At 45.9% G+C, this 27,349-nt stretch overlaps 1 protein-coding gene across 2 annotated transcripts in view; it reads left to right on the top strand.

Annotated features, from left to right (window-relative positions):
• Nucleotides 1–804: 804 nt before the first annotated feature.
• The window catches only part of PSTPIP2 (proline-serine-threonine phosphatase interacting protein 2), a 72,421-nt gene continuing 45,876 nt past the window's right edge, over nucleotides 805–27,349 (top strand). Inside the window, exon 1 of one of the 2 annotated variants that reach the window (XM_079785096.1) lies at nucleotides 805–939. In XM_079785096.1, coding sequence (XP_079641222.1) covers nucleotides 907–939 — 33 coding nt within the window. In that variant the 5' untranslated portion in view covers nucleotides 805–906. The remainder of the gene's footprint in view (nucleotides 940–27,349) is intronic. The other variant, XM_079785095.1, reaches the window with a different exon arrangement.

The following is a 27,349-nucleotide window of genomic DNA, read 5'->3' as shown; positions in this document are numbered from 1 at the left end:
CTGGCCCTGTTTGGAAGGGCGGAGCTCTCCATCCCTTTAACAAACTGTGATCTCCGGCTACTCAGTCTCTCTGGGCTGCAGTTCTGGCTCGGGGCATAGCGTGCCATATTACCACAAAGCAGGGATGGGACCGACTTGCCCCGGGACTATGCTTTTATGGGGGTGTATGTTACCTTAGGAGAGTGGAGGGAGAGGAGGGAAGCTCTGGGCTCCTACTGCTGCAGTGGGATTGGTGGAGAGGGTCTCGGGTCTTGAGAATGGGAAAGGGTCCTGGAGGAGCTGAGCTCCTGGGCGCCCTGTAAAGACCCCGCTAAGGGACCTAGAGCCAAGGGGGGAGGAAAGTATTCATGACCTTTCCACGACTTTTAGACAAAAACGTGCCCCGGGGGCTGGGTGATTTGCACGGGGCACCTGGGGTCCTGAACACGACTCGCTGGAGCGTCTACACCTCACGAGACCGCATTGCCAGTGCGGCCGCGCTGACACCCGATCCCCGCGGCCACCCTCTGATCGGCGGGGACTCCCCTACCACCTCGAGCCTGGATTCTCTGCAAGGAATTCGGTCGAGGGAGGAGGGGACTTGTGGGCAGGAGCGGAGCCGAATTCGGGCGGGGAGGCAACCGGGCCAGCTCCTTCCAATCACCGGAGGCTTCCTGGAGGAGGGGGCAGTTAGGTGTCGCTGACTGATTGTGGCCTGACGCCGCGGGGTCCGTCTGGGTCCGGGCTTCGGGTCCCGCGTGGCGGGAGGCGGGGCGTCGTACGGGGCGTGGCTAGGGCGGGGCGGGGCGGGCCCTCTGGCCGCCGGTGAGTGTCCAGAGTCGGACTGCGGGCCGCGGCCGTGAACGTCAGGCCTCTCCGGGCGCCGTCGCCGCTCCGCTGCCCTCCGCACCCGCCGCCGTGCCCGCCATGACGCGCTCACTGTTCAAGGGGAACTTCTGGGTAAGTCCCGGGGGGCGCCCCAGCCCCGCACCGCCCCGCGACCCTGCACGGCGCCGCGCCGGGGGCGCCGAGGGGCCGGTGGGCCGCGGGGACCCGGTCTCGCTCAGAGGCAGACCCGGAGCGGACGCCCAGCCCGCCGCGCGCAGGCAAGTCCCCGAGTCCGGTCCCGGCTCCCAGCAGCGCGCACTCCCACGGACGGGTGCAGCCGAGCCCCGTAGAGTTGGGACACCCACCCCTGGTCTTGCCGATGAGGAAACCGAGACCCAAAGGGAGGACCAACTCGTCGGGGGAGAGACACCGATGGCCCCGGGGGCTGCGCCGTGAGCGGATTTGGGGGGGCCTGGGGTCGGGGAGCTGGGGTGAGCTTCGCCGGCGGGCAGCGGCACCCCCCGGGATGGTCTTTTCAGCTCCTTGGAAACACACAACCTGTCAGCCCGCAGGAGCTCCCACTTCCTCTGCGGACCCAGAGGGTTCTCTTGCAGAAGCTTCGTCCGCTCAGGCAGCCCGTGTCCTGAGCCCCCTCCCAGGCCTTGGCCCCAGCCCAGAGCAAGGCCGAGGCGTGTGAGACCCTGCGAGCTGGTGGGGGCATCCAAGCCCGGTAGGACCAGCCCAAGCCGGAGGCGGCAGGTCTGCCTGTCCCCACCCTCTGTCCGGTCTTCTCCTTCCCCAGGGGCCCCTGAGGGTGTTATCCCTGCACTTAGAGGAACTGCGCTCATCCCGTGAAGGCAGGGGCAGGAAGCCCGCACACCTCGAAGTTGACCTGTAGCTGCCAAATTGCTCCAACTCCTTACTCGGGACCCTGCTTGCCCCCCATTTAGCGTCACAGCTCCCTGTCCCCCATCGAGGGCTGCTGGGTGGAGAAACCTGGCTCTGTGGCCTCAGGGACAGTTTATACCCTACCTTGGGAAGTCCCCTTTCCTGGGGTTTTGAGGTTCCCTTGGGATACTGCCTACCTGTGGGGTGCAGGTCTGTGGAGCTTCACAGGGAGGGCGAATGACCTCACAGCAGGCGCTGGGAGGAGTCCTGGGAATTTTTTAGGTAGAATATAGATAGGACTTCTGGGTCCCGTGACAGGCATTGTGGGAAAAAGCAGGGCAGAGAGACCTGCCTCCCCCTCTCCCAGAGAGTGACACCCAGTTTTCAGATCTTCACCCAGATGTCACCACTTCAGGGAAGCCTTTCTTGATTGCACCCAATAAGCTCTGTCACCTGCTCACCTGGCACACACTTTGGTCCTTCTTGGCCAGGCGTCCTCAAACTATGGCCCGCGGGCCACATGAGGGTGTTTTTGCCGTTTTGATTTTTTACTTCAAAATAAGATATGTGCAGTGTGCATAGGAATTTGTTCATAGTTGTTTTTTTTAAATATATTCTATTGATTTTTTACAGAGAGGAAGGGAGAGGGATAGAGAGTTAGAAACATCAATGAGAGAGAAACATCGACCAGCCGCCTCCTGCACACTCCCCACTGGGGATGTGCCCGCAACCAAGGTACATGCCCCTGACCGGAATCGAACCTGGGACCCTTCAGTCTGGAGGCCGATACTCCATCCACTGAGCCAAACTGGTCAGGGCTGTTCATAGTTTTTTTTTAAACTATAGTCTGGCCCTCCAACGGTCTGAGGGACAGTGAACGGGCCCCCTATTTAAAAAGTTTGAGGACCCCTGTTCTTGGCATTTGTTCGTTTATAGTTTAGACTCTGGGCCTACAAACACGTGAACACCTTGTGGGTAGGTGCTGTGCTGGCTTCCAGTGCCCCTGCCCCTTTCGCGGGCTGGCCTACAAAGGGTGCCCCGCAAATAGCTGCTGAGTGAGTAAGGTGGGTCTGTGAGGCGGACAGGGCGTGTGATGGGGTAAGAGCCGCAGCCTCGGTCCTCAGAGCCCTCCCAGGCCACAGTAAAGGAGCCGCCCAGCTGTTCCAGATGCAGCCTTGCAGGCGTGGTTAGGGGAGGGGACAGACATGAGGTCTGGGTTGGGACTTAGAGGTTAGGTAATGGTCTAGGGGAGAAAAATGTCTGGGCTTATCCTGTCAGAAGGTATCTGAGATCCTAAGAGATAGTTTGCAAAGTTTATCTCCCATCTCTACTTTCCTAGGACACTTTATATAGAACAATAAAAACAATAATAGCTATTATTACCGTGCACAGAGTCTGCGGAAAGCCTGTTCTAAATGCTTCATACACACTACTCATTTAAGCCTCACAACTACCTTGTGGTGGTAGCTTACTTTACCGTCCCATTTTACAGATGAGGAAACTGAGTGGCAGAGGAATTCACCAACTTCTCAAGGTCCTGTTACATAGTGGAGCAGGACTGCGTGGACCAGTGGCGCTCAGCACGAGTGTCTGTCCCAGCATAGCTGTCTGCTTGTCTGTCTTCCATGGCAGTGCCAGAGGACGTTGGTGGGTCACCATTGGACCTTCATATGAATATATCTTTCTCCTCCAGCTCCGACCATGAGCTTCTGGGGTGTCACATCAGCTGGGTCCCCAGCACCTGCCATAGTGCCTTGCATTGGATGCTCAGGAGCCAGGCAGATGGGACAGTCAGCCAGGACTTGGGAAGAGAGGGGCAGAAGGGAAACTACTGGGGGACCTCTGGGGCTTTCCCATTCTCAGGGGGTGGGGAGGCAAGGCGGCTGAGAGAACTGAGTGGCTGGCAATAGCTTTCTCCAGAGGGTTGTGATTGGATAAGGTAGGAAGCGTTGGGAACATAAGTGGGGATCAGCTGACTGAATTTATTTCATATTCGTGACATACGTTCTCTGTATAAGGCGGTCTAATGGAGGAGGCATTGGCAGGGTAAGACCAACACCTTGCTTAGAAGGTAGACTTCTCATGAGGAATCGAGGCTTTGTCCTTGAATGCCTGGCCTCCAGAATGGAGGAGGAAGGGGCGGGGTGTAGGGGGAGTCCAGCAGGGGCCAAGGAAGCTGGGCCAGGGCCAGAAGGGGTCTGTTCCAGGATGGAGACCATAGCGAGGGGTAAGGAAGGAGACAGGTGGGATGAGCCGCAGCAGGTGGAAGAGGTCAAAGCCACAGGACGAGGCCACCCGTTGTAGGTGAGCAGTAGGGAAGAGGAAAGGAGTCTGGCAGATGGGACAGCCAGCCAGGACTTGGGAGGAGAGGGGCAGAAGGAAAACCACTGGGCACCTCAGGGGCTGCCTCTGAGGCTTTCACACTCCCGGCGGGTAGGGAGGCAAGGCGGCTGAGAGAACTGAGTGGCTGGCAATAACTTGTGTACGGTGAACAGGAGAATGAGGTGCGGACCCCAGAAATAAGGAAGTTAGAAGGAGGAACTGGTTTGTGGAGAGAGGAGGAGGAGGAGGCGGCAGAAGTGATACTAGCAATATCTAACCACAGGAGTAGTACTGGTGAGGACCCAGGCCAGCAGCATCCTGAAGCCCGCACTCCCCAGCCCTCAGCCCCCAGCACCGTGCCAGGATGTGGGGAGGTCTTGGAGGAGTGATCTGGGAAGGGGATAGGTTGCCAGGTGGCAGGGTTTGGAAGTATTTCAATGTTTAAACAAGCAGGATGGTCAGCATTCTGGGTTGGAGGGGTTGGTAGAGATGGATGGCCCTGGCCCCTTGGAAAGGGTGTCCAGGCGGGAGAGTGCATGGAATTGCATGAAGTACAGAAGTGTCATCAGTTGCCAGCAGAATCTCCGAGGTGGACTGGCCGGGTTCAAATCCCAGGTTTGCCCTTTGCTAGCTGGGTACCTTAGGCAGTTACTTCAACCCCAGCCCACCCCACCAAGCCTCAGTTTTCCTGTCTATAAAAATGGGGATAGCCCTAGCCGGTTTGGCTCAGAGGATAGAGCAATGGCCTGCCGACCGAAGGGTACTGGGTTCGATTCTAGTCAAGGGCACGTACCTCAGTTGCAGGCTCCTCCCTGGTCCTGCCCTGGTCGGGATCATGCAGGAGGCAACCAATTGATGTGTTTCTCTCACATCGATGTTTCTCTCTGTCTTTCCCTCTCTAAAACTCAATGGAAAAATATCCTCGGGTGAAGATGAAAAAAAAAAAAGGGGGGGGGGGATAATAACAGTGTCTACTCCATAGGACTATTTTGAGGATGAAATCAGAGATTATTAGTACAGTGCCTGTCACATAATGAGCACTTGTGATTATCAGCACCGAGGTGACAATTAAAGGAAGTGGGCGACAGTCACTCAAATGAGGAGAAAGAATGAAGTCCCCAAAGAAGCAGGAGGAGAGAGGGAAAGGAAAGACAGGCAGGGTCACAGGACTACAACCAGGAAAGAGCCATCGCAGGCCCAAGAGAAGAACGTTCTATGGGAATTGAGAGGCCAGCGTCAAATTAGGTAGCTGTTCCCGAGAAGGTATGAGTCAGCACATACTTCATAAACAATCTTATTCAGATGCTCCATGGAAATGCTTATGTCAAGGAACCCTTTCGTGGATCCGTTTGAGAAGGGAAATACTCTGTGTTTTTTAAAACTGAGGTTGCCTAACAGGAAGCACGCCTGCGGGTCGTTTCTCCCCAGTCCTTCCCCAGTGTACCTTCTTTGTGGCCTTGTGGGTAAGCGGTGCTGGGTAACTTGTCTTGGTTAATGTGGAAGTTCCCCCCTCAGAATAAGACAGGCAGGGACCGTGGCTGTGCTTTCCAGAGCTCCAGGGAAGTGGCTGGGCCACAGGAGAGGAAAAACCACCATCTTGGGCATGATCAGACACAAGTGTCTTTCAGATGCGGACATGCCCTGGTGACTGGAGAGCCTGCCCCTGAAGAGGGAGATGTCCTCCCACCCCAGGAGGGTTCCACACTCCGCACTTGGGTTTGAGGCCCAACCTGTCCCTGTCTGTCCTCTAGATCCTATTTTGACCCAGCCTTCCCCAAGGCTCAAGGCGCTTGGCTCAGACCAGCTTCCTAGTCCCTGTGTCAGCACTTTCCCCTCCCCCTGCAGCTGCACAGAGTTTAGGGAAGTCTTGGTGCTGTCTGAACTTGCTGGGTGCTCGGGGCTGTCTCTCTACTCCAAACCTTTGACCAGTTTGGAATCCCATCTTCTAGGGCCTCACCACAGCTTAAGCTGGCTCTGCATCTGGCTTTGCTCTGTGACTCTTCTCCATACCATGTGGGAGGCTCCAGTTTTTTTTTGTTTGTTTGTTTGTTTGTTTTTGTGTGTGTGTGTTTTATAAACAAAGAAAACAGGTTATCACATAGACTCTCATGCTGACCCCATAAATATTTATTCATATATATTATTGATTTCAGAGAAGAAGGGAAAGGGGAGAGAGAGAGAAAGAAACATTAATGATGAGAGAGAATCATAGATCGGCTGTCTCCTGCACGTCTCCCCCTGGGGATCAAGCCGAAACCTGGGCATGTGCTCTTGATGAGAATCAAACCCGAGATGCTTCAGTCTGCAGGCTGACTCTCTATCCACTGAGCCAAACCAGCTTTCGGGCACTTTACTTTTTTAAAATACTCTTTCTTGGAAACTGCTTCCCTAGAAACACACCATGAGGGCTATTTTGTATTGTCTGGCCTAGTGGCAAAGTGAAAGGTAAAGTCATTGATGATTGCCCTTCTCCAATTTATCTTTCCTAGAGCAGCCAGTGGACTATACTGGTGTCTTTAAAGTAATTACCAAAATCCCCTTTTCTTGTCTTATCTTCTTAAAATTTAATGAGAGACATAGGACCTATCTTTTAAGGAAAATAAAAAATTCTTATTGAGATATATATATATATATATATATATATATATATATATATATATATATATATACTAGAAGCCCGGTGCACGAAATTTGTGCACGGCGGGGGGTTGTCCCTCAGCCCAGCCTGTACCCTTTCCAATCTGGGACTCCTCGAGGGATGTCCGACTGCCCGTTTAGGCCCGATCCTGGTGGGATCGGGCCTAAACGGGCAGTCGGACATCCCTCTCACAATCCAGGACTGCTGGCTCCCAACTGCTTGCCTGCCTGCCTTCCTGATTGCCCCTAAACGCTTCTGCCTGCCAGCCTGATCACCCCCTAAACACTCCGCTGCCAGCCTGGTTGATGCTTAACTGCTCCCCTGCCAGCCTGTTTGCCCCCAACTTCCCTCCTCTGCCGGCCTGGTCACCCCTAACTGCCCTCTCCTGCAGGGTTGATCACTTCCAACTGCCCTCCCTTGCAAGCCTGGTCCTCTCAACTGCCCTCCCTTGCAGGCCGGGTGCCTCCCAACTGCCCTCCCCTGCTGGCCATCTTGTGGTGGCCATCTTGTGTCCACATGGGGGCAGGATCTTTGACCACATGGGGGCAGCTATATTGTGTGTTGCAGTGATGGTCAATCTGCATATTACTCTTTATTAGATAAGATAGAGGCCTGGTGCACGGGTGGGGGCCAGCTGGTTTGCCCTGAAGGGTGTCCCGGATCAGGTGGGGGTTCCCTTGGGGCGTGGGGCGGCCTGGGCGTGGGGCGGCCTGAGCGAGGGGCCTGTGGTGGTTTGCAGGCGGGCCACGCCCCCTGGCAACCCAAGCGGAGGCCCTGGTATCTGGGATTTATTTTCCTTCTACAATTGAAACTTTGTAGCCTGGAGCGGAGCCAAGCCTGCTGCTCCCTCCGGGGCGGGGCAGCAGCCATTTCTGTGGCAGTTAATTCACCTTCTACAATTGAAACTTTGTAGCCTTAAGCGGGTGAGCTCGGCCAGGGTGTGCGGAAAGCTTTGCTTCCCCTGTTGCCGCCGGCAACCCTGGCCTGCTCTCTCAAGCTCCATTCTGCCGCCATTTGTTTGAATTTGTTTACCTTCTATAATTGAAACTTTGTAGCTTGAGTGGAGGCTTAGGCCTGCAACGGCTATGGAAAGCTTGGCTTCCTCTGTTACCTGGGAAACCTTGCTCTCTGTGGCTGTAGCCATCTTGGTTTGGGTTAATTTGCATACTCGCCCTGATTGGCTGGTGGGCGTGGCTTATGTAGCAGAGTGATGGTTAATTTGCATACTACCATTTTATTAGAGAGGATAATATATATAACATATAATATATATAATACAGGGTGGGGCAAAAGTAGATTTATAATTGTGAGTACCCAAAACACAGAGTTGATTCTTGTATTATTATATTAATTACTAGAGGCCCGGTGCACGAAATTCTTGCACTAGGCAGGGGATGGTCCCTCAGCCCGGCCTGCGCCCTCTCACAGTCTGGGAACCCTCGCTCCTTACTGCCCACCTGCTCGCTGCTCCTTAGCACTGATGCAGAGGTGGGAGAGGCTCCCGCCACGGCCCGGCTTCTGGCTGAGCAGTGCTCCCCCTGTGGGAGCGCACTGACCACCAGGGGGCAGCTCCTCCTACGTTGAGCATTTGCCCCCTGGTGGTCAGTGTGCATCATAGCCACCTGTCGTTCTGGTTGTTCCGCCATAATGGTCGCTTAGGCTTTTAATAGATAGGATTGTATTATTTTTCCATACAAACAACTGTAAAACAACTTTTACATAATATCCTGTATTATGATTAGATCCTCATTCTTGTTTTTTTCTGTATATTTTTGTTTTGTTTTTAACAGAAATTATCACAGCTAAATATTTGTGAAAGTAAAAAGAGAGTATTATTAGATATGTAAATGCTATATTTATTCACTCCTCTTTTTTTGAAAGCTGCAATGGTCTTAAATATTTTTTTCACAGAGAACTTTCATTTTTTAAACCTATTACTGTTTGTTTATGTGGGTAGATTCCAATTTCAAGTGCTTTTATGTCTCCAATAATGGTACTAAAAGTTCCACCTATCTCAATGACATCACTCTTTTTTTGAATGTATTTTTATTTATTTCAGAGAGGAAGGGAGAGGGAGAGAGAGATAGAAACATCAGTGATGAGAAAGAATCATTGATTGGCTGCCTTCTTCACCCCCCAGGGATTGAGCCTGCAACCTGGGCATGTGCCCTGACCGGGAATTGAACTGGGACCTCCTGGTTCATAGGTCAACATTCAACCACTGAGCCACGCCGGCCAGGTGACATCACTGTTTTTACAACTATATTTTACTTTTGTTACCTGTACCTTTGGTGTTATATCAAGAAATTATTGTCAAATACAATATTGTGAAGTTTTTGCCCTATGTTTTCTCCTATTAGTTTTATTGTTTTAGGACTTACATTTAGATCCTTGATCCATTTTGAATTAATTTTTCCATACAAACAACTGTAAAACAAGTATATGATATTAGGTAAAGGTCTAACTTCACTCCTTTGCATGTACATACCCAGTTTTCCCAGCATCATTTGTTGAAACGACTGTTCTTTCCCCATTGAATGATCTTGGCACTGTTTTTCTACAGACACTCAGGGAAAAGCCCCGAGACTCAAATCTCCCTTCGTAAGTGGAGGGCAGAATGAGACGGAAGAAAGAAGCAGGCCACTCCAATCCGGCAACTAATAGAGTTTATTAAGGGAAACTTATATACGAGGTGTATTTTGGGTGGCTGCGAGATGAAGTGGATATTCCTCTGGGTGCTTAGCAGGTGCCAAAGAATTATATAGGGTGAAAGGGGAAGGGGGATACCCGTAGGTGAAAGCTATCAGTAGGGGAAAACACTTTACATGGTTGACCAGGTCAGGACAACAGCCTGTTCCAGGAATCAGCACGTAGCAGGCAGCAAGGGAAAAGTGCTGATTCATGTCAGAATGAACGCTGATTACCATCAGATGGTCTCACACGTTTGCCGAAAGCAACCTCCATTTTGGCCTGAGTTCAGCTTGTGGGACAGACAATGGCCACGTCATGGAATAGTCTCCCCTCCACAGCACCCTTGTCAAAAATCATGAGAGGCCCTGGCCAGTTTGATTCAGTGATTAGACTGTTGGCTGAAGGGTCACGGGTTCGATTCCCGGTCAAGGGCACATACCCTTGCAGGCTGCATCCCCGGCCTAATTGGGGGCACATGCAAGAGGCAACCAATTGATGTGTCTCTCTCATATCCATTGTTGTTTTTTTTTCTCTCCCCGCTCCCCAAACTTCCCTCCCTTTCACTCTGTCTTGAAAATCAATGGAGAGAATATCCTGAGGTGAGGATTAAAAAAAAAAAAAATCACCTGAGGATTTATTTCTGGGCTCTCTATTCTATTCCATTGGTCTGGACTGTTTGTCTTTATGCCAGCACCACACTGTTTTGATTGCTGTAGCTTTGCAAGTTTTGAAGTCAGATAATGTGCGTCCCCCACTTTTGTTCTTTTTCAAGATTATCGGGCTCTTCAGGGTTCCTTGAGATTCCATGTGAATTTTAGGATAGGTCTTTCTAGTTCTGTAAATTATTCACTTTTATCAGAGACACTTTTTTTTTTTTTTTTTTAACGCTCCAGCATGCCAGGTATTTTTTAGAATCCTCTCCACCCTGTCCTCCTTGCACACCCTTCTTGGAGCCCTCTGCCCTATCCCAGTCTTCACTGGGTATTTTCCAGGCCTGCTGCACAGCCATCATCTTGAGCTTCCCTTTAGTGCTGTCTTGAGTTGGAGCCACTTTTCCGGATCCCATGATAACATTATCAGTCCCCTGCTCACATTCCTCCAGGGGCCTCCCCTGGAGTCTAAAAGTCTGACCAGGCTCTGCCTGACCCGTCTAGCCAGCCTCCCTGCACTTACCATCACCACCTCCTGCTCACTCACTATCCTGCAGCACTCCTAACTCAATTACCAAATAATGCATTATTGTTTCCAACTAACCAATTAGTGTGCCCTGCTGCCTGTTCTCATGGCATCCTGTGAGCAGAAGCCAATCCATGGTATTGTAATTACCTCGTTACCTCCCTCCCATCAGACTGTGAGCTGCATGAGGCGTGCCTGAGGTGTGTATCTCTCCCACCTAGCACGGTGCCTGCCATTGTAGTAGACACTCAACAAATATCAAAATGAACAAATGAGGGAACGGTGAGACCCACATGTGGCGGTGAATGGAGGTTACTCATTCAAGTCAGCACTCTGCCCTTGCTCTCCCTTTAGTCTGAAGCGTCTGCTCCCCTATCACATCGTGGGAACTGGTCATCGTGTATGTGGGGAAATATCATCAGGGTTGGGCTCTAGCTCCACCAGAAGAAGCCCCAGACCCAGGGAAGAGGCAGGAGGGGCACAGCACCCACGTAAAGAGCAAAACCCCCACTTTGTGCTCACCATCTGGTGAGAGACCTGTGACCAACAGAGAAACACCACAGCTGCTTAGAGAGAGGATGCTCTTCCCCAGTCATGGTGGAACCTCAGGCATTCAACTCAGCTGTCTGTGACGTACCAGCCCTGTGGGAGCTGCCACGGGTCACAGAGAGGCACACACACCTCACCTTTCAGGGATTATTACCTGCTCAAGGAGATGATCATACATGCTGTGTTAAAAACAATAGTTTTTAGTGTAAACACAACAAAATTGAGGAACTTTAAAATCTTTTATTAGTAATTTGGTACTTTCCCCATTTTCCCCTCCACGTATAGTTATAATCATAGTATATGTATTATTTTATATTCCACTGTTTCAATAAAATAAATGTAAGGATGAGAATAAATCATCCTTAAGTTTATTTTATCTGTTACTATTTACCTTTCCTAACAATTATTTTAAAAATCTGATGTGATGTAACTATTCTCTTGCTGTTTGGCATTTATGTAATTTCCGAATTTTTTTATTTTTTTTTTTTTTTTTACAATAAATAGTGTTGTGATGCACATCTTTACTCATTCAGGGCATTTAAAAATTAGATTCTTTATGTATCTATTTCTGGAAACTTGTGAAAGAACTTGTCCGGCCATTTTCCCATGTTTCTCTAATAAGATCACACTCTCTTTCCAAATGATAATTTCATACCGTTTCCACTCTGCTCAGCCCTCCACTTCCCTCCCACATTCTCATTCTGTTTTGATGATCTTGCCTCCTACTCTGTTAAGAAACCAGTCACCAGCTGGAGAAAGCTCATTTACGTTCTATATAGACAGGGCTAGGTTCAGCCACGAGTAACAGAAAACTCCAAAACAACAGTGGGCTAGCCAAGGACAAAGTTTCTTTCTCTCTCATGTACACAAAGGCCCCAACAGATCATGGCCATCCTTGGTGTCAAGACTCACACTGCTGGCTGTTTACTCCAATAGTACCTGGTTCAATGCTTGGCACATAACAGATTCACGGTAATTTCAGTTGAATGACTAAAAATAGCGTCCACTAACCGTAGAACATTATAAAACTTCCTCTCTAATAAAATGGTAATATGCAAATTAACCATTACTCCGCTACATAAGCCACGCCCACCAGCCAAGCCACGCCCACCAGCCAATCAGGGCGAGTATGCAAATTAACCCCCATCCAAGATGGCTACAGCCACAGAGAGCAAGGTTTCCCAGGTAACAGAGGAAGCCAAGCTTTCCAATAGCCGTTGCAGGCCTAAGCCTCCACTCAAGCTACAAAGTTTCAATTATAGAAGGTAAACAAATTCAAACAAATGGCGGCAGAATGGAGCTTGAGAGAGCAGGCCAGGGTTGCCGGCGGCAACAGGGGAAGCAAAGCTTTCCACACACCCTGGCCGGGCCCACCCGCTTAAGGCTACAAAGTTTCAATTGTAGAAGGTGAATTAACTGCCAAGAAATGGCTGCAGGAGGCTTGGCTCCAGAGGGAGCAGCAGGAGGCTTGGCTCCGCTCCAGGCTACAAAGTTTCAATTGTAGAAGGAAAATAAATTCCAGATACCAGGCCTCTGCTTGGGTTGCCAGGGGGCGTGGCCGGCCTGCAAACTACCACAGACCCCTCGCTCAGGCCGCCCCACGCCCCAAGGGAACCCCACCCTGATCAGGGACATCCTTCAGGGCAAACCAGCTGGCCCCCACCCCTGTACCAGGTCTCTATCCTATCTAATAAAAGAGTACTATGAAGATTGATCATCACTGCAACACACAATATAGCTGCCCCCATGTGGTCAAAGATCCTGCCCCCATGTGGATACAAGATGGCCAGCAGGAGAGGGCAGTTGGGAGGCACCCAGCCTGCAAGGGAGGGCAGTTGGAGGTGATCAACCCTGCAGGAGAGGGCAGTTAGGGGTAACCAGGCCGGCAGAGGAGGGCAGTTGGGGGCAAACAGGCTGGCAGCAGAGTGGTTAGGGGGTGATCAGGCTGGCAGGCAGAAGCGGTTAGGGGCAATCAGGAAGGCAGGCAGGCAAGCATTTGGGAGCCAGCAGTCCTGGATTGTGAGAGGGATGTCCGACTGCCCGTTTAGGCCCAATCCCTGGGATCGGGCCTAAACGGGCAGACGGACATCCCTTGAGGGGTCCCAGATTGGAGAGGGTACAGGCTGGGCTGAGGGACAACCCCCCTCCGTGCACGAATTTCGTGCACCGGGCCTCTAGTTGGATATATAGAACCAGACTGATTTCCTAAGGGGGAGGTGTATTCTCAGTGTCCCTAATAATGTCTGAAGATACCAGCTTCACAACATCAGTCATGGCCATTGTGGTTTTCTCCCTTCTCACTAAATCAGCAGCAATGGGTGTTTTATTCAACTTGCTTTTGTGTCTCCCCCTCTGCCCCCGTGGGCGCCAGGACCAATGATCAGCTACCCAGATAGCAAAAAATTATGCTTCTGAAATCTCTTAATATCGATTCCGCATGTAGAGCAATCAAGCTGCCCTACACGTGCCACCCATGACAGAAGCTCCCCTTTTTTCCTTTGTGTTTTTAATCACCAGAGAGAGCGAACATGTTTTTTTTTTCTTGTTGTATTTCCTCTTTTACAAATGGTTTTATTTCCTTTCTCTTGCTTTACTTATATATCTACCTAAACTTTTAAAAATGATAGATATTCTTTGTCATGGACTACTCAATATTTGAATATCTATTCTTGTATATACATGTGTATACAGTTCTATGCGTAATTCACACGTCCTAGCATCCAGTAGGTACAGTGCAGTACTGAAGGTTGGTTCTTAGGCACACAATCTTTTGTGTTGGACACACCTGGGCTGAAATGCTGGCTCTGCTCTTTCAAGCTGAAGGATGTGCCCTTTTCAAATCACTCAGCCTTCCTACACGTAGCATCCTCATCTGCAAAATGGTAATTATACTCAAACAGGTATATTTACTTTGAAAACACTTCATTTGTGGGGCTCATCTTTTGTGATGTCATCTATGACACAGCCAAGTTCAAAACTCTTCCCTGTGCCAAAAGCTTGATAAACACTGAATTATTATTTTTTGTGCTTTATACTTTTTTGGGGTTCAAATATTACTCAATATTTAACTGTCTTTGCATCTGAGCCTTTAGATGTACTGACATTTGTGGAACCAGAGGTCTGTGTAGACCTTTAGTCAGGAGAAGACTGAGCCCCGCCCTCAGGGGGCCCACACTCTTTTTTTTTTTTTTTTAAATATATTTTATTGATTTTTACAGGGAGGAAGGGAGAGGGATAGAGGGATAGAGAGCTAGAAACGCTGATGAGAGAGAAACATCGACCAGCTGCCTCCTGCACACCCCCCACTGGGGATGTGCCCGCAACCAAGGTATATGCCCTTGACCGGAATCGAACCTGGGACCTTCCAGTCCGCAGGCCGACGCTCTATCCACTGAGCCAAACCGGTTTCGGCAGGGGGCCCACACTCTTGTTAAGGGGCAAACACACACATGACAGTAATCGGGAATAGGCTGACCTACTCTCCTTACACTAAAAGGAGTGGGTTAGCAGGGCAAGATTCTGGGGCAGGCCCAGCTGGGTGGGGTGTTCAGGGGGACCAGCCCACAGAAAGCACTAAGATAGCACTGGGCATATGATAAGATGGGAAATCTGTTTTTAGAACACCTCAAGGGAGGGTATGGCATGGCCTGGGGCTGGAATGAATACTCGAATAAGCTGCTTAGGGTTGGATGACCGAGACCCCACCCCTAACCGAAGTTCTTGCTTGAGTGGAAATGGTAGATAGTTTGGCTGCTTTCTGGTTAATTCTTGGTCTCAGTTTTGCTGAGTGTTGGATGCAAGGTGACATACCAAGAAGGCTGTCGCCACGGTCTTTCCACTCTTCCCCCCAGTGCTGAGTCCCTACTCGTATTGTAAGACCACATTTTTTATTTAAAAAATAGCTGCTTGTCCTAGCCAGTTTGGCTCAGTGGATAGAGTGTCGGCCTGTGGACTGAAGGGTCCCGAGTTCGATTCCGGTCAAGGGCACATGCCTGGGTGGTGGGCTTGATCCCCAGTAGGGGGCATGCAGGAGGCATGCCGATCAGTGATTCTTTCTCATCATCGATATTTCTCTCTCTCCCTCTCCCTTCCTCTCTGAAATCAATTGCTCTGGGGATACATCCCTTGTTATCAAACGCAGACACTGAGCTTCCTTCATCCCCAGAGACCCAGGTTCTGAACTAGGGGTCCAAGAAGACCTAAGCTCTCCAGAATGAAAAGTATTTACTTCAGGCTTGGTCAGCACTTGTGTGGATGGCCAGATCTGGACAGCTGACTGGTCCTGTGGGCTGTCTGTCCCCAGCTCAGGCTCCCCACCTCCCTGTCCTGTGTTAGCACCTACCTGTTTAATCAAGTTTCCTACATAATTCTTGCTCTTAAGAGTGGTTGGCCTTGGTTCTGACCAGCCATGGCCCAGGGTCCCTGTCTTGCTGGCAGGCCGATCCCTGGCTGACCGAAGCTGGCACTGTGCCTTCCTGGGCAGCGTGGTTTGGGGTCTGCCTATGAAGGACCCTGTGCCCTCTCAGGTGTCCTCAGATCTGACTGAAAGGGAGCAGATGTGCTGCAGGTCTGGGCACCTGCCTGTGAGTCACATGGTCCCTTCTGCAGAAACCAAACTGAAAGGCGCCAGGGCCAAAGGCGGGGCCAGCTGCCAGCCCAGGGCCAAAGTCCTGTGGGGAGGGTTTCAGACGGGGAGCTGGAAGCCTGGTATAAGACTGCAGCTCTTCAGACTGAATTGTGATTGGCCAGGAGAGAACAGGACGAGGGAGGGAGAGGTCACCAGCCAAGGGCAGTCGCAACCCTCCTGGCGCTGGCTCTTGTCACTTGGAGTCTCCACTCCATTCCACCTCAGACTATGTGAGTGACTTGCCCACAGCCACACAGCCAACCACTCTGGGCTTGAGCTTCCTGCTGTGCAGGGAGGATAATGCTATCTGGGCGGCCCAATCCTAGCCTGTGTCCCAGACGATAAAATTGGTTACAGTGGTGTTAAGGAGCTGGAATTGCCATACATTAGAATGTCAAAGTTGTAGGTTTTATTGCAGTTAAACTAATTTTAGAAATTTAGATAATGAATGAAAATGATGAGGGAAAACACTTTCAAAGTGTTAAGGAATTTTTAGAACAAGAGAAGTGAAATACGTATAACTTAAAAGTAAAGAATGAAAAGATTTTCAAAAATTAATTATTCAAGGAAAAACTAGTACACATATTCAGACAGTAGAATAAACGTAACAATCCCAGAGGGACGTGGACCAACCGGCAGGGAAGGGGCCTGGCCACCTGCTTGTGTCAGGGCCAACATTTTCCTTGAGGGAGCTGCACCTCGCTAGGGGATGGGGATTCAAGTCCAGGAAAGACCCCCTAGCCCACCCATCCAGCTCCCACACATGCTGGTGACAAGGCCAACCCACTCAGAGTGACCTGTCCTTACCGCCTGGCCTGTAAGCAGAGAGAACCACCTGTGGATACAATGGGTCATTTGTTTAAAAAATTTATTGGTACTTTTAAAAAGCAGGAATGTAACACATGCTCATTGTACAATAGCAACATGATTCAGATGCATATATAGCAAAAAATATATGTATAACATAAAAGGCCCTCCCTCAGCACCTCAATCCCAACCGCCCAGGGTAAATTATAGAGTAACCTTCGGGAGGAGTTTCCAGATTCTATGCACACATACTTGTATAGCTTGTCTATATAAGCCGTGGAAGAAGCATTTTATGATCCTGGGAAGGAGCAGCAGGCCAGAAAGCTCTCCCTCCCTGCAAATAAACACTTTTGTATTTTTAAAAAAGTATATAAATGGCAGTTCTCTCTGGTTTTCTAGGTTATGGATAATTTCAATCTTCTTCTTTTTTTTTTTTTTTTTTTGCGAAGCATTCATCATAGAAGAATCAGATAACCTGTAAATTACAAAAGAAGTTTTAAGCATCTCACCATTATTAACATCCTGAATTAGTGTGGTACATTTGTTACAGTTGCTGCACCAACATGTATACATTATTATTAGCTAAAGCCCACACTTTACATCAAGATTCATGCTTTGCTTTTTGCAGGTTTTGATCAAGGCCTAATGTCATGCATCCACCATTACAGTATCATACAGAATAGTTTCACTGACCCGAAAAATCCCTTATTCGTCCTGCCTTCCCCCCCCCCCCCCGTGAGCCCCTCAGCAACCACTGACCTCGTAATTGTTTCTATAGTTGTGCTTTTTCTAGAATATCATGTAGTTGGAATTATATAGTATGTAGCCTTTACAGACTGACTCCTTTCAGTTAGCAATATGTATTTAAGATTCTCTCATGTCTTTTCAGGGCTGGAATAGCTCATTTCTTCTTATCACTGATAATATTCCGTAGTGTGGATGTACCACAGTTTGTTTATCCACTCACCTATTGAAGGACATCTTGGTTGCTTTCAATTTTGAGCAATTATGACTAAACTGCTATAAACAATCGTGCAGGTTTGTATGGACATAAGTTTTCAACTCCATTTAGTTGAGATTTTATTTCAAGGAATGATATTTATTGATCTAGCTCAGCTGAAATGTCATTTTAACACATGTTTCACATCCCAGATGTCTGGATTTACTAGTAGATGAACATATACTGGGGAGATACTTCCTGTTTCTGAAACTTGCTTCTAAAATCCTGACATTTGAGACATGCGTAAGTCTTAAATTTGAATATAAAAACATTCTCATTCTCAAAAGTCATGGAGAGGAAGTACAGAAAACCCAAACTATACTGAACTTGGGGCTGGCCCCAGTGCAATGGCAGTGGTGAATCTAAAAATAAATTAAATCCAAAGCTCAGCTCAATTTACATTAAACCTTGGGGAAAATTTAATAGAGAGTCAGTAGGAACAAGTAGAAATAGGAGTCACATATTTCAGGGGTCAGGGAAGGCTGAATCACTGAGACATGGAGGATGAGTAATTTCTGGAATGAAGATATGGGTTACTTGGTGTTATTCCTCAGAACCAAAGTTAATCAGCCTGATATGCAAATTTGGAGATTATTGCATTTATTTGAATGGTATCAGCTGAGTAACACATTTATGTATTTCTATTCATGTTAACAATATGAACGAGAGAGAGAGAGAGAGAGAGAGAGAGAGAGAGAGAGAGAGAGAGAGGTAAGGAAGAGAGAGAGAAAGGGGAAAGAGAGAGAGAGGGAGATTTGGATCTGTTGAATGTTAGATGGGTAAGGTTGAACATTAGCCAACTTTCAGAACATTGACATCTAAATATTATGCACAGGGAGCATCATCTTTCACAAAGCCATGATCTCACCATACATAATATATAATTTAATTTCTATGTAGTAAAATGTGAAGTAGTTTCTAGTTTTATGCCCAGTTGTATTATAGGAATCCAAACAGTATAGAAATAGAGGTTCGCACTAGCAAATGTTCAATGTGCTTCTTTCCAGACTTCTGTCTTTGAAGTTATATACATAATGTAGGTATACATTTTTCTTAACAAATATGGGCTCATCTTTGCAACTTTCCTTTTTGTTTGTTAGTTTATTTTGTTCATTAAATTCCACTTGTAAGTGAAATCATATGGTATTTATCTTTCTCTGACTGGCTTCTTTCACTTAACATAATACTCTCCATGCTGTTGCAAATGGTAAGAGTTCCTTTTTTTTTTTTGTCGTGTAATATTTCATTGTGTAAATGTACCACAGCTTTTCTATCCACTCTGCTGATGGGCACTTGGGTTGCTTCCAAATCTTGGCTATTGTAAATAATGCTGCAATGAACATAGGGGTGTACATATTCTTTTGAATTCGTGTTTTGGGTTTCTTTGGATATATTCCCAGAAGTGGAATCACTGGGTCGTAAAGCAGTTCCATTTTTAATTTTTTTTTTTTAATCCTCACCCGAGGATATTTTTTCATTGATTTTTAGGGAGAGTGGAAGAGAGAAGGAAAGACAAAGAGAAACATCAATGTGAGAGAAACACATAGATTGGTTGCACAGCCCTGACTAGGGCCCAAGCTGGGGAGGAGCCTGCAACCAAGGTACATGCCCTTGACCAGAATTGAACTTGGGACCCTTTGGTTGCAGGCAAATGCTCTATCCATTGAGCAAAACTGGCCAGGGCCATTTTTAAATTTTTGCGGTAACTCTACCAGTATACTGCTTTCACAGCAGCTGCTGCACTAATCTGCATTCCCACAAACAGTGCACAAGAGTTTCTTTTTCTCCACATCCTCACCAACACTTGTTTATTGATTTATTGATGATAGCCATTCTGATAGGTGTGAGGTGATACTTCATTGTGGTTTTAATTTGCATGTCTCTGATAATTAGTGACATTGAGCATCTTTTTATATGTTTATTGGGCATCTGTATGTCCTCTTTGTAGAAGTTTCTATTCAGGTCCTTTGCCCATTTTTAAAATTAGATTGTTTGTTATGTTGGTGTTGAGTTGTATGAATTATTTATAAATTTTGGATATTAAACCCTTAACAGATGTATCATTGGCTAATATGTTCTCCCATTCAATGGGTTGTCTTTTCATTTTGTTGGTGGTTTCTTTTGCTGTGCAAAAACTTTTTAGTTTGATGTAGTCCTATTTATTTTTTATTTTATTTCCCTTGCCCAATGAGCTATAGCAGAAACAATATTGCTATGAGAAATGTCTGAGATTTTACTACCCATGTGTTCTTCTAGGATTTTTATAGTATTATGTCATTTGCACATAATAACAGTTTTACTTCTTCCTTTCCAATTTGGATGCCTTTTATTTCTTCTTCTTGTCTGATTGCTGTGGATAGGACTTTCAGTACTATCTATATATATAAAAGCCTAAGTGACCATCCGACCGTTTGACTGTCTGACTGGTAGCTATGATGCGCAATGACCACCAGGGGCAAACGCTCTGACCAGTAGCTATGACGCACACTGACCACCAGGGGGAAGATGCTCAACGCAGGAGCTGCTGAGTGACAGCATCTTTGCCGAGTGCCCTCTCGCACTCTGGGACCCCTCAGGGGATGTCGGACTTCCAGTTTTGGCCCGATCCCCGCAGGCCAGGCCGAGGGACCCCTTTGAGCCTCAACACTGCCCCAGGTGCAGCCAGCCAGGGAGGGACTGTGGGAAGTTGGCTCAAGGGCCTGTCTCATCCAGTCCAGCCCCGCCGGCCACCTTCTAACTAATTTCCTTTCAATGTGCAATGGGCAACGGGCCTCTAGTGTTGAATTCGTGCAACAGGCCTCTAGTGTTGAATAAGAGTGGTGAAAGCAGACATCCCTGTCTTATTTCTTTTCTTAAGGGAAACGCTTTTCATTTTTGCCCATTGAGTATGATTTGGCTGTGAGTTTGTCATATATGACCTTCATGATGTTGAGGTGTGTTTCTTCTATTCCCACTTTGCTGGGAGTTTTTATCATAAATGGGTGCTGGATTTTATCAAACACTTTTTCTACATCTATTGATATGATCATGCAATTTTATCATTTATTTGGTTATGTAGTGTATCACATTTATTGATTTGCAGATACTGTACCAACTTTGCATCCCAGAAATAAATCCCACTTGATCATGGTGTATCATATTTTTAATATATTATTGGATCCAGTTTGCTCATATTTTATTGAGGATTTTAGCATCTATGTTCATCAGGGATATTGGCCTATAATTTTTTTCTTTGTAGTGTCTTTATCTGGTTTTGGAATTAAGATAATTGCATTTCTTTGATTATTAATAATATTGATTCTCTCTTTAAAAGTGCTTATTGAACATTTGTTTTTCTTTTTAAAAGTACTGCCTGTTTATATCTCTTACCTATTTGAAAAAAATTTGCTTGTTTACCTTTACATGATTGATTTTAGGTGTTCATTATGCACATTAATCCTTGATGAAATATTATAGCTCTGTCTTCTCAATTTGTCATGTGTCTTTTTCCTTTGTTTGGAACATCTTTTGTTATGGTGAATTTTAATCTTTTTAACTTAAAAGATAATTTTATATTAGCAGAAAAGTTTCAAAATAGTGCAAAGAATTCCTATATACTCTTCACTTAGATTCCTCAGATGTTAATGTTCTCTCTCTCTACTTTTGCCCCACCCCATATAAATATTACATATACATTTAACTTATTGAACCACTTAAAAGTAAAGTTGCAGGCATGATTTCCCTTTATCTACAAATACTTCATTGTACATTTCCTAAATGTAAGGATATTTTCTTACATAATCATGTACTACAAAACTATTAGCTAATATGTAGATTCGACTTAAATCTCTTCAATAGTGTCCTTTATAGCAAGAGAAGAAAACGTCTGTGATCCATGATTCTGGGTTACCTCTAGCTGTCAGGTTGCTTCAGTTTCCTTTAATCTGAAAGAGTTCCTCAGTCTTTCACTATATTTATGACTCTGGCATTTTTGAAGAACACAGTTATTTTGTAGAAGGCCCTTCATTTGAGCTTGCCTGTTTCCTTAATGATTAGGTTCAGGCTATGCATTTCGAGTAGGAATTTCACAGAAGTGATGCTGTGTTTTTCTCAAAATCAGGGGGCAACCTGGTGTTTATTTGTCCTGTTCCTGGTGGTAACTTTGATCCTTTGGTTAAGGTGGTTGTGTTCGTTTCCTGTTGCTGCTGTGTCCAATGACCACAAGTTTAATGACTTTAAACAACACAAACTTACTATCTTACGGTTCTGGAGGTCAGAAGTCTCACTTGGCTAAAATCAAGGTGTTAGCAAGTTTGGTTCCTTCTGGAGGTTCTAGAAGAGAATCTTTTTTCTTGTCTTTCCTAGAGGCTGCTGCCATTCATTGGCTTCTGGCCCCTCCCTCCCTTTTCAAGCCAGCAACATAACATCTTCAAGTCTTAGTGTGTGTGTGTCTCTCTCTCACCTCTGCACCTATCCATCACATTTCCTACTCTTATTCTCCTGGCTCCTTCTTTTAAAAAAAAAAAAATTTATTATTGATTTCAGAGAGGAAGGGAGAGAAGGAAACATCAATGATGAGAATCATTGATTGGCTGTCTCCTGCACACCCACTACTGGGGAATCAAGCCTGCAACCCCAGGCATGTGCCCTTCAGTCCGCAGGCAGATGCTCTATCCACTGAGCCAAACCAGCTAGGGCTGTCTCCTTCTTTTTTTATTTTTTTTATTTTTTTTAAAGGTCAGAGAGTGAGAAGGGAAATGGCCAGCCACCTGTGAATTTGTTTGCTGGAGGCCCCAGGAGCGGAGATTAGACGGAGAGCACAAGAGAAGGCGGGGGGGGGGGGGGGGGGGGGGAGGGGGGAAGGGGGTTAGAATTCTCAGAGGTAGAAATGCCCCATCCTGCCTCCCATAATGAGGGCGGGACCTGGAGAGGCGTTTCAGGGAGACTGAGGCTCAGGAAGCGAACACCCTGAGGGAGAGGAAGGGCTTGTAAATGCCGCTGCCACCGGGTCAGTGGGTGGGACCAGTGTGTGTAAAGGAAAAAAAATGGCTAAACCGACTTCAGGAACTATGAGGAGAAAGTTATCCTGCAGTCCGGCATTGACCTGGGAAAAAGAGTGCTTAGTCAGAGAGGGACAGGTTTAGGATTGTAAGGAGGTGGCGAGATTGAGACACGTGGAGAGAAATGATCCGCTGGGTTGAAAGAGTCAGAAGGAAGAGAAAGGGGTTTGAGAGGGCAAAGAGGACTTCCAGAGGAGTAAAGCAAGCGGGGAGAGCGAGAGGGTGGGTGGGGAGGGGAAAGCCTGTTCGTAGGGATCTCAAACGCTTTCCAATCCGGTGGCAAAAGGTTACGAGAGGGTTTGGATTGAGGGGTTCCCATGACCGGATGGAAGGGCCAACGAGAAGTTGGGGAGGAAAGAAGAAGCGTCCTTCTCCCTCAACCAACCCGAGAGAGAGAGAGAGAGAGAGAGAGAGAGAGAGAGAGAGAGAGAGAGAGAGAGAGAGAGAGAGAGCTGTCTCCTTCTTATAAGGAACCCTGTGATCACACTGGTTTTACCTGGATAAACCAGGATAATCTCCCATCTCAAGATCTTTAGTTTAATCCCATCTGTAAAATTGTTTTTGTCAAGCAGGTAAACAAATTCACAGGTTCTGGGTTGAGGTTGAGGGCATGTTCAGGGGGCCATTTTTCACTTTAGACCACAGTGTTAGGTGTTAGAAAACACTTAGCACTTTTCAGTGACTTTCATAGGTGTTTTCACTGTAAAATTAATGCTTTCCTGGTTGTAATGAGTAAGTAGTTTCCTGGAAGATACTTTGAAACTAGGTAAACATACCACTTTCCTCAAACCTTCATCTATTAATTTTAACATCTATTGATGATTCTTGCCTGAATCAGTTATTACTAGGATGGTTGCTCTATGGTGACTAAAAGTTTTTAACAACTTTCTTGAAGAATAACTGACATATAATAAACTGCCCATATTTAAAGTATACAGTTTAATAGGTTTTGACATGTGGGTACCATCACAATTAAGGTAGCAAACATATCCATCGCCCCAAAAGTTTCTTCTTGCCCCTTGGAATCCCTCTTACCTCATCAGCCTCTCTCCCTAGGCAACCAGTGATGTGTTTTCTGTCACTATAGATTAGCTGCATTTTCTAGAATTTATATAATTGAAGCACAGGAAGTACTTACTTTTTTTTTTTTTTTTTTTTGCCTGGCTTCTTTCATTTATCCTAATTATTGTGAGTTTTATCCATCTTGTGAGTATTAATAGCTTTTTAATTACTAAATAATATTCCACTTTATGGACATATCATAGTTTGTTCATCCATTGACCTGTTAATGGACATTTTTTGGCTATTGCAAATAAAGGTACTATGAACATTCATGTACAAGTCTTTGTATAGTGACTTTCTAATTCTGTCTACATAAGTTGGCATTCTACTTAAGGAAGAGCTCCTCCCCCATCCTTAGTAGGATTCGTATTTTATTTAATGGATTATAATATGTTACCATCATTTTTTATCTTTTTAAAAAATATATTTTTTATTGATTTCAGAGAGGAAGGGAGAGAGAGAAACATTGATCGGCTGACTCCTGCATGCTCCACACTGGGGATGGAGCCCACAATCCAGGCATGTGCCCTGATCGGGGATCGAGCCGTGACCTCCTAATTCATAGGTCGATGCTCAACCACTGAGCCAAGCTGGCTAGATTTCTTTTATATCTTCTAAGTTTGGAGTCATACTTAGAAAAATCTCTTACCTCAATTTAAAAATATATATATATTTATATATACATTCTATATCTCTTCTTACATGTTTGTGAGTTCCATGTTTAGACACTTAATTCCTCAGAGATATTTTAGAATATGATGTTAGAAAGGGCTCGACATTTAGTTTTTGGCAAACTGGAGTGATTGTCATATAAAATTTATTGAATAAGCCATCCTTTGATTTCTGGTTTCAAATGCTCCCTTTATTATATATTAAATTTCCATATGTACATAATGCCATTTCTGGAATGTTGTTTGTATTTTATTTACTTGATTATCAATTATCAATGTCAGGAATATACTTTACAAATTTTTGGTTACTTTATACTGTTTTTATATGGTAGGGTAAGTCCTCACTCATTATTTATCTTTTAACATTTTATGGGCTATTTTCATTTATCTACTTTTTTAGGTGGGCTTTAGAATGAATTTAGATAAAAACAACAACCCTTATTTGTTTTGTTTTGTTTTTTTTTAAAAAAAAAATATATATATACATATATATATACATAATATATATATACATATATATATATACATATACATATATATATATATATATATATATATATATATATATATATATATACTATTTATTGTTGATAGTTTTACAGATATCTCCATTCACTCCCCTACCGCCGCCCCCCTTTACCCTCCTCCAGGTTTAAGTGGTTATTGTTGACATACTAGTATAAGAAAGCTATTGCTTTTTAAAAAAATATTTAATTTAGTTCCTAGATTTGTACTTTCTATCCCTGGCTTCCTAAGTAGATGTTTATATCATCTAGAAATAATGACGATTTCTGATATTTTTGCCTCTTGGAGTGATTAAGTGAAAAGTGTTACCCTGGAAGTGCAGGGCATTTACAGGGCTTTGCTGTGGAAGCTTTGGTGGTGCCTTGGGTTCTGGCCTTCATGTCCTTGCCAGGAGCCTGCTGAGGGTGGAATCCTTACCAGCTGCAGCTTTGGCGCAAATATCAGAACCAGCTGCTCTGTTCCCCCTCGGAGTGGGGTAGGGCGCTGGCGGGGTTCCCGGTGTCCTACAGGCACCTCCTGATCCCGGCACGACTGCTTCAGTTTCAATCCCTGCTGGTTTGAGCGTGGGTTTTCTAGGGCTCTGTTTGGAAAGTTTGTGCAATTTCTCCTCTTTTTGGTGTGGCTTCCGACTTTTGTCTAGCCCCATCTACTTTTCTATCACAGAAATTTCTACACATCTCCAGTTTCCTGATTGGGCCCTTCCCTATTTTCTGTTGCTGCTATGGATTGTTTGTTGCTTTAAGTGCGGCCTGGGGACGGATGAGGGAGAAAGGAGAGACTTTAGTTTGCCATCGTTAAGAGATGGAGGTAGGGAGAAAGACTTCAGATTACAAAAATATATATTATAGAATATTTAGAAAACACAGAAATGTGCTAAGAAGAGAATCGTTTCCAACATCCTGATGCACATCTATCGAGTTATTGGTTTTTCCTGTCGGAGTGTTTGCATTGCACAGTAACTTTCTCAGGTTTTACTCTCACTTAACATATTTTCAGTTGAGTTGAGATGCCTCTTTAGTTGACCTGCTGGCTTGACAGGAGGGACATTTATTTTTATTTTTTAAAATGTATTTTTATTGATTTCTGAGAGGAAGGGAGAGAAAGAGAGAGATAGGAACATCAATGATGAGAGAGAATCATTTATCAACTGCCTCCTGCAAACCCCACACTGGGGATGGAGCCTGCAACCAGGGCATGTGCCCTAACTGGGGATCAAACTGTGATGATAGGAGGGACATTTAAACATACCAAGGTTGGATTCTGGTTAGACAGAGCTGGGGTGTCCGAGTGAGGGCTGTAGGAAGTGAGGAGGCACCTGTGGGCTTGTAGAACAAGGCTGGACCTAGGGTGGGGTTTCATTCTTGTCTTCCCAATCCACAACCACTGCAGTGAGTTTGACTTTAGGTTTAGGTAAACATGGCTGAAAGCAGTGCTGGCAGTTTCCATATCCCTTGCTGAGGTACCTCTGATACATTTCCAGCTGCTTCCTCAGATGACAACATGCTTATTTTTGAATAGCTAACAGGCTCCATTTATTTCACTGCCTCCAGTGAAGACATTTACATGGTCCAAACACATAGGTTTGTTAGTTAGTTTGTTTGTTTGTTTGTTTTTGCTTATGTGGCTTGGCTTGAAAAATTCGATTGTGTCTTTTTTAATTCCTTTAGTTTGTGAAGCATTTGACCACCTCAAAGCACATGATCTCATTTGATCTTCCCAGTGATCCCTATTTTACAGTCTAGTAAATTAACACTAAGAGAGATTGAGCTAATAGCTCAAAGTCATGTAGCTTGGGTATGGCAGAATTGGGACTCAAACCCAAGTCTGGGGTTAAAGCCTTCTTGAATTGCAGGGAAATGGACCGACAAAAAGTTAGATATGGTCCTTGTCCTGCAGTAAGAGAAGCTGTGCAATTGCTTTAAGAATACAGATTTTAGTCTGTCTCAGAATACAGATTTTGATCCTCAGTTTCCTGCCCTATAAAACAAAGGTAATAATGATGCCTATTTCAATAGGATTGTTATAAGAATTAAACAAGGACCCTGGTTGGTTTCTCAGTGGTTAGAGCATTGGCCAGCGCACCAAAGGGTCAAGGGTATGATTCCTGGTCAAGGGCATGTACCTGGGTTACAGGTTTTATTTTTATTTTTTAAATCTTTATTGAGATTATTACAGATGTCCCTCTTTTTCCCCCCATTGCCTCCCTCCACCTGGTTCCCGCCCTGCCTCTGGCCTTCGCCACCCTATTGTCGGTGTCCATAAGTAATACATTATATGCATGTAAGATATTTCTTTAATCTCTTTTTCCCCCAACCCCCTTCTTTCTGAGAATCATCAGTCTGTTCCATTTCCATGCCTCTGATTCTATTTTATTCATTAGTTTATTCTGTTCATTAGATTTCTTATTCATTTATTTTGATTTTTAGATTCAATTGTTGATGGGTCTGTACTTGTTGCCATTTTGTTGTTCATATTTTTGATCTTTTTCTTTTTCTTCTTTCTCTTCTTAAAGATTACCCTTCACCATTTCATATAATACTGGTTTGG

This window comes from Cnephaeus nilssonii, assembly GCF_951640355.1.
Source record: "Cnephaeus nilssonii genome assembly, chromosome: 11".
Taxonomy (NCBI): domain Eukaryota; kingdom Metazoa; phylum Chordata; class Mammalia; order Chiroptera; family Vespertilionidae; genus Cnephaeus; species Cnephaeus nilssonii.
The sequence above is the reverse complement of the archived record's forward strand: the minus strand, read 5'-3'. Positions and strand labels throughout refer to the sequence as shown.